This window comes from Sorex araneus, chromosome 5 (assembly GCF_027595985.1).
Source record: "Sorex araneus isolate mSorAra2 chromosome 5, mSorAra2.pri, whole genome shotgun sequence".
Taxonomy (NCBI): Eukaryota; Metazoa; Chordata; class Mammalia; order Eulipotyphla; family Soricidae; genus Sorex; species Sorex araneus.
Window position 1 is genome coordinate 184,541,947 of NC_073306.1, and position 15,535 is coordinate 184,557,481.

The following is a 15,535-nucleotide window of genomic DNA, read 5'->3' on the forward strand; positions in this document are numbered from 1 at the left end:
TTTTCTCGAAGAACCAGCTCTTTGTCGCATTGATCTTTCAGATTGTTTTTTGGGTTTCCATATCGTTAATTTCTACTCTAAGTTTAATGATTTCTTTCCTTCGATCTGGTTTGGGCTCCTTTGGCTGGTCCTCTCCTAAGATCTTGAGCTGCGAAGTCAAGCTATCTATCTAGGCCCTTTCTTCCTTTCTGAGGAAGGCTTGCAGAGCTATAAAGTTTGTTAAGCTTGATCAGTGTCCCATAGGTTCTGGTAGCTTGAGTCTTCATTCTCATTTGTTTCGAGGTATCTCTTGATTTCTTCCTTGATTTCCTTCGTGACCCAGTCATTGTTCAATAGTGAGTTGTTGAATTTCCAAGTGTTTGATTTGGTTCTCCGCATCTGTGCGTGATTAACTTCCATCTTCAGTGCATCGTGGTCTGAAAAGATAGTTGATACAATTTCTATCTTCCCGATTCTGTTAAGGTATAATTTGTGGCCCAGCATGTGGTCAATTTTGGAAAATGTTCCGTGTGCGCTGGAAGAGAATGTGCATTCTTTCTTTTGGGGGTGTATGGACCTGTATAGGTCTATTAGCCCTGTCTCCTCCATTTCTTCCTTCAGAGCCATCGTTTCCTTGCCTAGTGTTGTTCTTGTCGATCTATCCAGAGGTGACAAGGCAGTGTTGAAGTCTCCAACTACTATTGCGGTGCTAGTTATGTCCTCCTTAAATTCTGTTAGGAGTTCTTTTAAGTATTTAGCTGGTCGTTCATTAGATGCGTATACATTTAAGAGTGTGATTTCTTCCTGTTGTACATATCCCTTGATGAATAGAAAATGACCTTCGCTGTCCCTTCTGATCATTTTCAGCCAGAAATCTATGCTATCGGATACTAGTATGGCCACCCCCGCTTTTTTTTTTTTTTGAGGGAGCTGTTTGTTTGCAGGATTGTTTTCCATCCTTTGATTTTGAGTCTGTATTTGTTCTGACTATTCAGATGTGCGTCTTGTAGGCAGCAGAAAGTTGGGTTTAGTTTCTGAATCCATTTTGCCACTCTGTGCCTCTATTGTCATGGGCTTTTGTGCCATTTTTCTGTAGGGTTTGTTGTTCTTGTAGGTTTTTTCCTTGTCTTATAGTAGCCCTTGGAGTCCTTCTTTTAAATTTGGTCTTGAGTCTATGAAGTTCCTGAGCTTTTGCTTCTCCGTGAAATAGTGTGGTTCCTTCAAGTTTAACTGAGAGTTTAGCTGGGTAGAGTATACTTGGTGAGGCATTCATTTCATGAAGTTTTTTCACTATGTCCCACCATTGTCTTCGGGCTTGGAGGGTTTCTTCTGATAGGTCTTCTGTGAATCTAAGGGGTGCTCCTTTGTATATGATCTCCTTCTTTGATCTTGCTGCTTGCGGTATTGTGTCTCTATCCTCGGCATCCATCATTCTGACTATGATATGCCTTGGGGATTTTCTCTTTGGGTCCCTTTTAGCTGGCACCCTTCGGACTCCTTGGATCTGGATGTCCGCATTCTCTAGCTCTGGGAATTTTTTAGCAATGATGTCTTTAATTGTGGGTTTTTTTTTTTCATTGGGATTGGTTCCTGTGGTTCCGGCTCTCCCATGATTCTTATGTTGTTTCTCCTGAGGTCATCCCCTAGGACTTTAATTCGCTCTAGAGCCATTTTGAGGTCTTTTGCCATTATTTGTTGTTCCCTAGATGCTTTGTGCAGCTCATCTTCAAGCTCACTGATTCTGTCTTCGGCTGTAGTCATTCTACTATTGAGGGCTCCTACCGAGTTTTTTATTTCATCTACTGATTCTTTTCGTTGTGTGACTTCTGTTCATAGCTTTGAGATTTCTGCTCTCATTTCTTCCTTGGATTATCTTGGTGGACTGTTGCAATGCTGCATCCATATCCTCCCTTAATTTATTGGAAGTTCGTTCCATAGTTGCTTTGAGTTCGTAAACCATCCTCACATTTTCTTCTCTAAATTTTTTATCCGAGAGGGGGTGTATTTCTGGGAAGTCGCTGCAGAGGTTAGTGAGATATTTTCTTGGATCTCTCCTGGTGGTGGGGATTTTCGCTGTTTCTTCATGTTGTTATGGGCTTTACTATCCGGTGCTCTCCTTAGCTTGGGAGGGGCCTCGATTGAAGTTGTGGGTCTATACTCTTTTTCCAAAGGACTTTTATGTGCACGTTGCTGTGTTGACTGACGGTTTTCATGAAATTAGGATAGGCTAGGTTACTTGACTATTAACATCTAGTGACTAAGATGACCAGGGAATTCTTCAGAGGAGTGGGTTCTATCAATTGTGGCCAAAGGACAATGCATGGAGTGGTAAATAAACCACAGCATAAGTGCAGCATAAGCAGCTGATGCTCCGGAAAGAGGCCACGCCCACTTTGAGGCCACGCCCCAATCAGCAGAGTGGGGAGTGGTCAGGTCCCTAAGGGCTGAATGTGGCCAAAAACATGCCAGGCAGGGGTGGGGGCGTCAAGGCGAGCCCCAAATCCCGGTGGGCAGGGGGCAGAAGGGGTCTTCTCCGTGCTGGGCAGGGTCTCCAAGGGATTTCCTATTTACCTGCAGAGTGGGGAGTGGTCAGGAACCCAAGGTGTAGCGGATGAAAGGTGCCAGGCGAAGGCACGGACTTCTTTACTAATTTGCATTGCTTTGATTTCTTTCTTGACTGCTTGTGGTAAGGACTTTCAACACTCTATTTCATAGTCAGGCTCAAAGTGGGCATCTTGTCTTGTGCCTGACCTTAGAGGAAAGACTTAGTTTTCCCTGGGGATGATTGTGGCTGTGGGTTTGTTGTATGGGACCTTTATAATATTAGGGCAAATTTCTACCATCTCCCTCTTCTTTCAGGTCTCCCTTTCGAAAGGGAAGAGGAGCTTTGGGGCAGGAGTGCCTCCCAAGCAGAGCTCAGGCCTGAGGTCGTTGTCAGTGATGCTTGCCTCGCTGGGCTGGTGGTTCATGCAAGGAACACAGCAAGGGAACATGGCTTGGACCTGTGGTGCTGGGAGTTACCTGGGTCATTCTAGAGGTGCAGTGGCAGGGAGAGGAGAGCTGGGGGAAATGTGTTTCAAGGCCCCAAGCCGTGGTGCTTGGGGCCTCCCCAGGGCCGCACCTGGGAACACAGGGGCCCTTGTGGTGCCCAGTCTTGAAATGGACTAAGTTTTGGGGCTGTGGCTGGCTTTCAGAGGTCTTCAGCTGCAGTGCTTCTGCTCAGGCTGGAGAGGGAAGCTCAACCCACCCTCTCTGAGGGGCCCCAGTCAAGACCGCCAGGCACAGGGACAAGAGACTCTGCCCTGTTGAACATATCTGATGCTTTGGCCTGTTGGATTTCATCTGGTTGCTTCGTTTATTTATACTCTGCATATCAGTAAAGTAATCAGGTCTTCGGATTTTTTTCTGGTATAATTCACTGAACATGACTCCATCCAATTCTATTCCATTGAAGAAAAATTGCAGTACTTCATCTTTTCTAATATCGGAGCACTATCTCTCTACCTTTCTGTACTTCTATTACAATTACAGTTTATTTATTTTTCCACTTCTTGAGCCGCATATCCTGTAGTGCTTAGGACTTACTTCTGCATCTGTGCTCAGATCACTCCTGGGGATTATCAGGAAACCATATGTGGTGCCGAGGATCAATCCTGAGTCAATCACATGCAAGGCAAGTACCATGCCATTGGATTATCACTCTTGCCCTGTATAAATCAGTTTGGTTATCTAAATCATATTGTTTCATCAGATCCATGAACCAGGAATGTGATTTTATTTCCTTGCATCTTCTTTCACTTTATTCATTATTGACTTCTATTTTTCACTTAATAGATTTTCGTGAACATTAAACATTCTGAATTAGTTTAAGACTTAGGAGGGGCCAGAGAAATACTACAGTGAAGAGAGCACTTGCCTTGCATGTGTCTAACTTGGGTTTGATCCCCAGTATCCCATATGGTCCCCTGTGTATACTGCCAGGTATAATTCCTGAATGCATAGCCAGGATAATCCCTGAGCATAGTCAGGTGTGGCCCCCAAAGCAATAAATTAATTAATGAATAAATAAAGAGACCTAGGACAAGCTGTTTCCCTAAACATTATTACCTGCATCTGAAAAACAAATTCTGCTTTGAGGCAGGCTGAATATCTTGTCCCCCAAAATCCACATCCTTCCATGCATATCCTTTCCATTTCAATAGGGAATGTGATTTCAGAAAGATTAGTAATCTTGAGATGAAAAATATTTACTCAGAATTGTATGGGAATACCTTTCAATTAAATTACAAATATTCTTATGAGACAGAGGGATAGTTTACCAGAAAGAGAAGAATACAGAGATTGGACTGGCATGACTCAACGCCAGTGAAATGGATTATCCCTTAGAGCGTCCAGAGGGAACTGGGCCTCCCACATCTTATTTGAGTTCAGTGAAACTGGTTTCTGACTTCTGATATCCAAAACTGTACAAGAATCAATGTTCTGTTGAAACTTTGTGGTGATGTTCAAGGTACCGAATTATACCATGATTTCTTAAATTCATTCTGGTGGCAAAAGTGCCTAAGCCCTTCCCAGAAAGCATTCCAGCTTTATTCCTGGCCGTGCTTTGTTGTGACTCAGGATAAAGACTACTTTTTTCAGCTGTTATTTTTTTCCTTGTAAAAGAAATTACTCATTTGACAAGTCAGCGCTTTTAGGAATACAGCTATTTTGGGATGGATTCAGGCGTGACCCCACTTAATTAGTGTAGGTTCTTCTCCTTGCTTCTAACTCCCAGTTTCCAGCATGGCTCCTTATACTTCTTCCTGCCTTTAGTTCAGGTTTTTGTGAATGATTCCTAAAACTATGACTTATTATGCTATGGCTATGGCTTATTAAAAGTCATAACACAATTTCATTTTGAATACTGGATATTTGACACCTTCACATTGTGTAAAATTGAGCAATCGATTTAAATCCTGGCCTCCAATTCCAAAAGATACATGTATGTACAATATATACCTATGCATTTAGGAAATATCAAAAGTAGTAGATACCTATATGCCACTACTAGGATGATTGAGCTGATATTGGCTAAAACTTGAGTTTATCAAAGTTTATGCCCTACAAAAGTGCCTCTTGATTATCATTTGTAAATTCTAAGCATGCCACTGATTCTTGCGTCTTGTGTTTGAGATAGTGATGAAGTAAAAATCTCAAGGGAGAAAAAGAATATCTTTATCCAGATATGAATTTTGTTTTGGAGAAGCTCTGTCATGGGCTTATTCCTGTGTCTGCGCTCCAACGTCACTCCCTGCAATGTTCAGGGCACTAAGTAGAGTGCCTGAATTGAACCTAGGTTTGCTATATGCAAGGTGAGAGCTCTGCCACTCAATGTTCTCTCTGGGACCCAGACAAGTATTTTTGGTTAATTTTTTAAATGTTTACATCAATCTCACTGCAGTGTGACCTTCCCGCCAACGTTGTCCCTAGTTTCCCACACGCCCAAGACTGCACCCTTACCCGCACAAAATTATTTTATATCACTTTTTTCAACTCAATTGCTGGCTGATCATCTTACCGAAAAATACATTAATAAAAGAAAATTTGTGAAAATTGTTTAATCTCACCATGAGGTCATTAAGTCTTTGTCTAAGGGTAAACTAAGCCGTTTGTTGCTCGCTTAGCTGTTTATTGCTATGTTATTCTGTTTGGTGCGTTTAGTTGACTTATATGTTACTTTCTCATCTAATATTGTGTGTTTCTACTGGTCTGTCATTATTGGGGAATTTGGAGTTGTCGTTCGCCAGGACGTCCAGGATCTGTGAATCTGAGAAGCAGGGCTGATGAGTTTATATGGCAGCAACTGTGTGATGTGGGTGTGGCAGAGGAAGGAAAGAAGGAAGGAGTTGGGGAAGGGTGGGAGGGAGGGAGGAAGGAAGGAAGGAAGGAGGAAGTACGGAAGGAAGGAAGGAAGGTAGGAAGGAAGGAAGGAAGGAAGGAAGGAAGGAAGGAAGGAAGGAAGGAAGGAAGGAGGGAAGGAAGGAAGAGGGAAGGAAGGAAGGGTGGGAGGGAGGGATGGAGGATGGAAGGAAGGAAGGAAGGAAGGAGGAAGTACGGAAGGAAGGAAGGAAGGAAGGTAGGACGGAAGGAAGGAAGGAAGGAAGGAAGGAAGGAAGGAAGGAAGGAAGGAAGGGAGGGAGGAAGGAAGGAAGGAAGGAAGGAAGGAAGGAGTACAGAAGGAAGGAAGGAAGGAAGGAAGGAAGGAAGGAAGGTAGGAACGAAGGAAGGAAGGAAGAAAGGAAGAAGGAAAAATGGAAGGGATGGAGGTAGGGTGGGAGGGAGGGAGTGAGGGAGGGACTTCCCTAAGCTTTTTCTTAGGCTACCCCTTGGTGTACATTTCGTCTAGGACTATATATTCTCTAGGTAGGCTATGGCTAGGCTCAGCAGGTAAACTGGTTACATGGCTAAGTATGAGCCCCACAATTGTAGGATACCATTGGGTTGTTCTTTCTCCCTGGTTCTGGGAGCTTAGGTTTATTGGGTTACACCATTCACAGTGCTCCTGAAGCAGTGCTATTCCTCTGTGTTTAGGTTTAACCTCTCTGTGCTCTGCTTCCCCAATTGGTTAATCACCGTTCGCCCAAAACAGCAAGCAGTGCCTTTGATTTGCCCAGTCAAATTCCTCAGAAATCTCTGATTTTTTATTTGTAAGTGAACTCTTGCTTTTATCGCTCCCTTATATCCTTTTGCATAGTTTCTTTCATAGCAATGTCCTGTTTTTGTATAGACACAGGAAAACTGATACTGCTGTGCTTCTGTAACTTAGGAGTTAATTGACTCGAATCACTTTCACTCCTGGGCATCCTTTTGCTTGACTTAAGCCTCAGTTGAAATTAGTTACTAGCAATCCAAAAGCAGGCTCCACAAAATAACGATTTGGGCCAATAATGAAAAGTTATGAAAAAGAATGATTATTCAACTATCAGGATAGGCAATAAAATCATCATGACCAAATAATAGTTGAAGCAAAACCAAACGAAAACACAGGATCATTTTAAACAATCGAAGTTAAAGGCAGTACGAGCACGGCACTTTCAAACATGAAAATACAGTCCTCTTCAGACTAAGAAATGGTTAAAAAATTCTATTTGAAAAATTGAGCAAACCTCTGGATAAAACACGACATACTTTGCTCTATTGCTTATCACGTTATAAACATAAGCAGCAGAGAAAAAAGCAAACATGCACGGAGGAAGGCTAGCAAAGGTCTGTGCGATGGCTGGGGATGGGACTTCAATAGTGTATACCTTACCTGCAAGATCCAAGGCCTGAGTTGAAAACCTAGCACTGCCTCACCACACCACGGCCACAAATCCTATGTGTGTAGTTCAAGTCCAGTAGGTCCCCAAAATATTGCAGCGCAGGGAGAGTGGCCAGGTCCTTACCATAGCCCGCCCCACCCCATGCCAATTAGGATCACTCATTTGAGCCAGAAGCTAGATCTGGGCAGGCACTTTTCATATCTGTCCCAAGGTACATGCTTTGCAGACGCTGCTCTACGGATAGAGCTTGGATACGGGTATTGTATTCCTGACACTGCATCTATTTCTGGACAGAGTCTGTACAAAACTTTGACACTGGAAAGAAAACATCTTGAGATGGCCCAAAACAAAACCAAAGTAACTACCATTGTGTACTAATAAAGTTGTTATCCACTGATTTCAGATTACCTGCCTCTTTCTTCGGCTCCCTTGGCCCTCTTCACATGCAGGTTGTTGTCTGAGGAATCCAAGAACAACTGACGTTGTAGTCCAGCTACAAACCAATGACCAAGTGGACAGGGGAAAGCAGGAGAGGAACTATGGGAGCACCCCCACATGTGCAGAACAAACCCTGGCTTTAGGTGTTAAGTTGGTCAAGTAAGAAATAACAGTCAGTGGTTTTTGTGTTATGTGTTGGACACTAGAGGCAAAACTTGCATAATTAATTGACTCATCACGAGGTTTTGGATTTCTGTCGTTTAGTATTTTAGTAAATCTTATGTCCATGTAAATTTCTGCCAGAAATGGATGGCATCATCGCAAGCTCGTACCTCTCTTGAGGGGTCCTTACCATATGGCGGTTGCCACACCTTACCCGCCACACCTCCCCACCCCCCACCCCCGGAAAGGAAAAGCCGAGAAAGAAAAACCTTTCCCCTCCTGGTGCAGCATGGGGCTGTGGATGAGTTCACAGTCTAGAGACATTTCTGCAAGCAGCTGCAGGTACCAGCAATAGTTTTTCTGGCCTCCGGGATCACGGTCATCAAGCAACGGAGAAGCGGCAATCGTGTGGCCACTAGGGTCACATCTCGGCAGAGCACGGTACCGCTTATGCCCATCCCGAGATCTCGCACGCATCCAGTTGCTGCAGAAACGTAACTTCTAAGCAAACTTAAATTCTCAAAAATGACAGAGAAGATATAAAAGTGTTCTTGTTACTCCAGATGTAAGACCGGGATGTCAAATCCATTCTCTTTGAATGAAGCTAGAATAGGATAATGCTGACTTCTAAGTGTCAGCTTTGAATACTCAATTCAAAGCCATAAGCACCAGGGATATGGCTGTGGTATACCACACACTTCATATGTTTGACATCTGGTTTGATTCCTGGCACCATCACATACAAGCGTACACCAAAACCCAAAACAACACGAACAAATATTTTTCAAAACTAGGTTTCCTGTGCATAGGGGCCAAACTAGCATCGAGTGAGGCTAGAGTGGTAGGAGACACGAGAGAAGCATAGATGGAAGAGTCACCCCAACTCTTCCTCCTTATCATCATCTTCCTCCTCAGCTGACACATTCCTTCGATCCGCTACAGGAATCGGGAGTCAGCCGTGCAGCCAGACGGCATGACTCCTTTCACGGCCTAAGCACTGGAACACAAATTTTGCGGTTGACTTGGGTGCAACATATGACCGTGGGAATGTCAGTTTCTCCACTACAACTAAGTTGAAGGGAAAAGACCCATGAGCAGAGACAGACGAAGCATTCACTTCATTAAGTTTTATACAAGTACCTCGGAGACATACCTGTGCTTCAAGCACTTGGGGACAAAGATTGAGAAATCGTGCGTAGGGGTGAATAAAGCCTAAAGAAGCAGTAGAAGTTGGCATCCTGCCAATTCCAACGCCGAGCTCACTGCAGACCTGGATTCAGTCCATTTAGAGACATTAGTCGATGAACTGTAGTACTGTAGCACTGTTGCGCTGTTGACTTCAAGTCCCGCTCACGCCTGAGGTACAATGACTTGTCGAAGATTCCTCACGGAGATGCATATTCACTGAGTGGCACTGTAGCACTGTAGCACTAGCATCCCTTTGTCATGGGTTTGCACTAAGCGGGCACCAGGAACGTCTCCATTGCGAGACTTGTTACTCTTTCTAGCATATCGAATACACCACGGGTAGCTTGCCAGGTTCTTGCGTGCTGGTGGAATACTCTCGGTAGCTGGCTGGGCTCTCCGAGAAGGGTGAGGGAATCAAACACGGGTCCACCGCATGCAAGGTGAAGGCCCTACCCACTGTGCCATCTCACCAGCCCTGGATAGCACAGCGGGAAGGCATTTGCCTTGCATGAGGCCAACCCAGCTTCGATTCCTACGTCCCTTTCGAAGAGCCCGGAAAAGAAGAGAGCATCTCGCCCGTATGGCAGAATGTGGCAAGCTACCCGTGGTGCATTCGATATACCAAAAACAGTAACAAGTCTCACAATGGAGACATCACTGGTGCCCGCGTGACAAAATCGATGAACAATGGGACGATAGTGCTACAGTGCTACTGTGCTACTCAGCGAATATGCATCTCCATGACGAACCTTCTAAGTCATTGTACCTATGATTTGAATTTGGTTGGTTTTCCACCGCACCTTGAAATCCTATGTACTCATTTGCATGCTCTAACACAAAGGAGAGTCCTTGTTGTTTCACTTCAAGGATGAAATCCGGTCTGTCCGTGGATACAGTTCGAGAGGACTGGCTGGGAATTGTATTTTGTGCCTCCGCTGATAGCTAAGACTCAGAGGTAACGTCCTGTATCCATGGGCAAATAATTCCGATAACTCGTTCTCAGCGTCCGATGGAGCAGTTGGGAATTTGGAATGGCGTGTTTGGGCTCCACTTTGGGAACCTGACGATTGGTAATGCCAGCTGGTAGTAGCAGTATGGGGCTGGCGCGTCCTGCTGGGTGGGAGCAGGCGCCCGGTAGTGGCACCAGATCTCGGGGTGCTGGAAGGGACAGGCTGCGTGGGACCGGGGTCAGCCGGGCCCTTCTTCATGACAAGCTGGTTTTTTGTGCTTCTCTTGGATGGGATGTTGTTGCTCGGCACCTGGGTGTTGTTGGTTGCCTGCCAGTTTGTGGTGCCTAAACAGGGGAGCTTGGGAGGCGGGGGAAACACACCCCAACCCCATTGCCGGGGCAGTTGCAGAGGAGCCGGCGGTGGAGGTTGCTGCGCCGGAGGTTGCTTCCTCTTGCTGGCCCGCCTGCCTGCAGATTGTGGAGGAGCGCTCCCCGATGGACCTCCTGGAGGCTTCTGTCCTGAGACCTCGGGGCCTACCGGCGGACCGGGAGGGCTGGCCCGGGGCTCTGCTGGGCCCTCCGTGATGACAAGCTGGTTTGTGCTAACACAAAGGAGAGTCCTTGTTGTTTCACTTCAAGGATGAAATCAGGTCTGTCCGTGGATACAGTTCGAGAGGACTGGCTGGGAATTGTATTTTGTGCCTCCGCTGATAGCTAAGACTTAGAGGTAACGTCCTGTATCCATGGGCAATTATTTGCCCATGGATACACGGGCAAATAATTCTGCTAACTCGTTCTCAGCGTCCGATGGAGCAGTTGGGAATTTGGAATGGCGTGTTTGGGCTCCACTTTGGGAACCTGACGATTGGTAATGCCCGCTGGTAGTAGCAGTATGGGGCTGGCGCGTCCTGCTGGGTGGGAGCAGGCGCCCGGTAGTGGCACCAGATCTCGGGGTGCTGGAAGGGACAGGCTGCGTGGGACCGGGGTCAGCCGGGCCCTTCTTCATGACAAGCTGGTTTTTTGTGCTTCTCTTGGATGGGATGTTGTTGCTCGGCACCTGGGTGTTGTTGGTTGCCTGCCAGTTTGTGGTGCCTAAACAGGGCAGCTTGGGAGGCGGGGGAAACTCACCCCGACCCCATTGCCGGGGCAGTTGCAGAGGAGCCGGTGGTGGAGGTTGCTTCCTCTTGCTGGCCCGCCTGCCTGCAGATTGTGGAGGAGCGCTCCCCGATGGACCTCCTGGAGGCTTCTGTCCTGAGACCTCGGGGCCTACCGGCGGACCGGGAGGCCTGGCCCGGGGCTCTGCTGGGCCCGCCGTCATGACAAGCTGGTTTGTGCTCCTCTTGGATGGGACGTTGTTGCTCGGCACCTGGGTGTTGTTGGTTGCCTGCCAGTTTGTGGTGCCTAAACAGGGGAGCTTGGGAGGCGGGGGAAACTCACCCCGACCCCATTGCCGGGGCAGTTGCAGAAGAGCTGGCGGTGGAGGTTGCTGCGCCGGAGGTTGCTTCCTCTTGCTGGCCCGCCTGCCTGCAGATTGTGGAGGAGCGCTCCCCGATGGACCTCCTGGAGGCTTCTGTCCTGAGACCTTGGGGCCTACCGGCGGACCGGGAGGGCTGGCCCGGGGCTCTGCTGGGCCCTCCGTGATGACAAGCTGGTTTGTGCTCCCCTTGGATGGGATGTTGTTGCTCGGCACCTGGGTGTTGTTGGTTGCCTGCCAGTTTGTGGTGCCTAAACAGGGGAGCTTGGGAGGCGGGGGAAACTCACCCCGACCCCATTGCAGGGGCAGTTGCAGAGGAGCCGGCGGTGGAGGTTGCTGCGCTGGAGGTTGCTTCCTCTTGCTGGCCCGCCTGCCTGCAGATTGTGGAGGAGCGCTCCCCGATGGACCTCCTGGAGGCTTCTGTCCTGCGACCTCGGTGCCTACCGGCGGACCGGGAGGGCTGGCCCGGGGCTCTGCAGGCTGCTCCTCTGCTGTGGACTTCCCTGGCAGCGAGCAGCAGGGCACAGCCCCCAGGGCCGCGCTGGGAAGAGGCCCCCCAGGAGGCTGGCCCTGTCTGGCCGGGGGCGGGACAGAGGGCTGTGGAGATGAGGCCGAGGGTGTCTGTGGGCCTGCCTGCAAGGCCTGGAGGTGGAGAGGCGGGCCGCGGGAGGACCCGGGGCCGGCGCCACTGGCCTGCAGGCCGCTGGACAAAGGCGCCTTGCCGCTGAGGGGCCCGCCGTGCTCCCACGGCCCCGTCTGGACGCCGACTTCCCGGTGTCCTGCGGGCTGGGGGTGGTCTCGGCTCCTCTCTCCAGTGGCCTCCAGTGTGCGCCTGGAAGATTTGAGGGTCTGGAGGGAGCGCATCCGCAGGACACGGAAGTGGCGCCCCGCAGCCCGGATCCCGACGGGGCCCCGGTACGCAAAGGTCACTGACCTCGACGGGGAGAGCACCAGCTTCTCCCCACGGCCCCCACATGCCGCAGGAACCCGCACAGGGGCGCTCGTGGCCGGTGGCAGGGCACACGGCCTCCTGGGGGTGATTTTGAAGGTGGCTGGCGGAGGCCTCCTAGGCTTCTGCGGGTGGTGGGCAGGTGGCGGAGCCCCGGGGTGCCCCCGGCCAGGGCGAGCGGTGGGCTGTCTGGACACAGGGAGCGGTCGGGTCTGGCCCAGACCACCCCGTGGGGCACGGTGGCGACTCTTTAGCAGGAGGCCAACTCGTGCTAGTAGGTTGCCCATTGTTTTCTCTGATCGACGATCAAAGCTCACGGATTACCGTAATAGAAACGCCAAGTTTCTGGGTCTTGTCCGCTCAGGGCGGTCAATATATCCCCAGGCAGTGATTGTGACGTCGCCTGGGGCGTGACGGGAAAGACCGTCGTGGCTTCTACCAAACCAGCGCGGGGCTCAGGGACCACGTCCGAGGGCAGAGGGCGGCCGCTCCAGGGGTGCGGGAGCCTAGAAGTCGTGCCGCGGGGAGGGGGGTCGGACCTGATCGAATCCGTGCAGGAACGCTGGGGGCTGCTCAGGTCTGTCGGCCAGAGCACACGTCGCTGAGCGTGTGCTCTCAGCGCCCACGGTCTGTGCGGGCCAAGGCCTGGGCGCCTGGCGCTGCCCCCTCCCTCGGTCCCGAAGGCCCGCCTGCTGAAGGCGGGGCCCAGACCCCAGATGCTGTGCTGGGTTGCTCTGCCCCGCGTGGAGCCACGTGTCCAGCCTCCCAGGCTCACCCAGGCCTCTGAGTTTCCAAGTTTCCAAGGAATGGATAAATTGCCCAGACCTAACGGGCCACTTGTTCTCCACTTCATTCTACAGATTTTATTTTATTTTGTTGTTTGGCGGGGACGGGTGTGTGTTGGGGGGGTTCTTTGCTTTTCCTTTAGAGCATTACAAAGCCCTTCGTGATTGAATTTCAGTCATACAGTATTCCAACACGCATCCCTCCACCCGCGTACATTCCCCCCCCCCCCCCGCACCAATATCCCCAGGTTCTCTCCCAGCACCCCACCCCACAGCCCCTGGTCTCTTGCCTGCCCCTTGGGCAGGTGCTTTACAGATTTGATTTTCAAACAACTGAAAGCATGTCATTCCATCTTCAACGTGCCCCTAGGTCAACACCAGTGGTCTTTGGTCTAGCCAGGATAGGAACCTAGTCTGTGTTATCTGACCGGTCAGGGCTGTGGAGCAACTATCACATGCCCGTCCTTTGTGTCTCTTTATCTACTCTAGTGGAACAACACTGGAGAGATCGTACATGGGAAGGTGCTTGCCTTGTATGAGGACAGTGCAGGTTTAGTCCCCGCCATTTCTGCTGCGGTATCCTGATCCCTGCCAGGAGTGTTCCCTGAGCACAGAGCCAGGAGTAACCCCGAGTACTGATGCATCTGGCCCCAAACCAACAAAGTCACTTCAGTAGTGGAAGATTGTCATAAGAAGCACAAAGTGGGCGTGGTGAAATCTTCACAGGATGCTATTGGGAATTCAATATGACTCTATATGTTCTTCTGCACCTCGTTCTCTGGCTTAGTTCACTGGGATCTTTCATATGGCTGCTACTGTCTATTAAGGCATATGGCAAGCGGACGTTCAGGATCCAAAAGTCATACTGAACAGTAAGAATCATTGTAGTGGTCGGAGAGAAAATCAGCAGGTACGGGCGTTTGCAATCCTGGGCAATCTGAGTTGATCCCTGGGTTCCGTAAGTCAGGACCCAAACCAGGAAAAAGCCCTTGGAGTTAACAATCTTTGTCATGTTGGACATTGGTCATATATGAAATTAATGTTAGACCTTTATTCATGAGATTTCTTGAATCAAATGGGTGAGGAGATGTTGACATCCACACACACTTTGAGGAATGGAAAATCATATTAGGTTTTGCTCATATCGAAAATGATTTTGAAAAGTAGGGAATACTCTCGGACATCGTAACCTCTCCATGATAATTGTATATTTACAACTATAGATTTAAATTCCAATTTCTTGCTATCCTTTGAGATCATTCACTAAGGAATAATGACTTCATTTTGCATATAAGTGGATCGGCATGGAAAGTTTCATGCTAAGTGAAATGAGTCAGAAAGAGAGAGACAGATCTAGAAAGATTGCACTCATCTGTGGAATATAGAATAACAGAATAGGAGACTAACACCCAAGAATAGTAGAAATAAGTACCAGGAGGTTGACTCCCACGCTTGGAAGCTGGCCCCACATTCTGGGAAAAGGGCAGCTCAGATAGAGGAGGGAACACCAAGCAAAATGGGGTTGGAGACCACGCAGGGGAAGGGTGAAGAGTGCTGAATGTAGACTAGAGACTGAACACAATGGCCACTCAACACCTTTATTGCAAACCACAACACCTAATTAGAGAGAGAGAACAAAAGGGAATACCCTGCCACAGTGGTGGGGGGTGGGGTGGGGTGGGAAGATGGGATTTGGGGGGGTGGGAGGGATGTTGGGTTTATTTGTGGTGGAGAATGGGCACTGGTGAAGGGATGGGTTTTCGAACTTTGTATGAGGGAAACATGAGCACGAAAATGTATAAATCTGTAACTGTACCCACACTGTGACTCACTCATAAATAAATTTTTTTAAAAAAGATCCCTCAAAACACACACTTTTGTGAAGAGAGAACCAGACTTCTAAGTATTGTGATGAGGGAAAATTTAGGTATTACTGGTGAACCCTAGTTAGAGCAGATTAGGAAACTGTTCCTGATGAGGTAATCCTTTAAAGAATTATATTCACAAGGAAGAAGAAAGCAAATACAAAGGTCCAAAGCAGGAAAGAACTTAGGTGTTCCAGTAGCAGATGTGACAGCTGAGGGTGCGATATTTTTATATGAAATAAGCTTGGAGAAATAGCTGGAGTCTGGTCATTCAGTCCCGTGTATAGTGAACTCAGTGCAGTTATTTTCTAAGTAAGGTTTATGTCTGAAAGACTAGATGCCATAGTTTAGTCGAGTTGAAAATTATTACGCTTTGGTCTATATCAGACATTCTCAAACACTTGGCCTGCTGTCTTTTTTTTTCAGAAGCAAAATAATTCAG

At 48.4% G+C, this 15,535-nt stretch overlaps 1 protein-coding gene across 1 annotated transcript; it reads right to left on the reverse strand.

Moving 5' to 3' along the window:
- Window positions 1-10,771: 10,771 nt before the first annotated feature.
- Window positions 10,772-12,730, reverse strand: LOC129405039 (basic proline-rich protein-like). The gene has a single exon (XM_055139997.1). The coding sequence runs from the start codon at window positions 12,728-12,730 to the stop codon at window positions 10,772-10,774; it is 1,959 nt and encodes a 652-aa protein (XP_054995972.1).
- Between the last annotated feature and the right edge of the window lie 2,805 nt (window positions 12,731-15,535).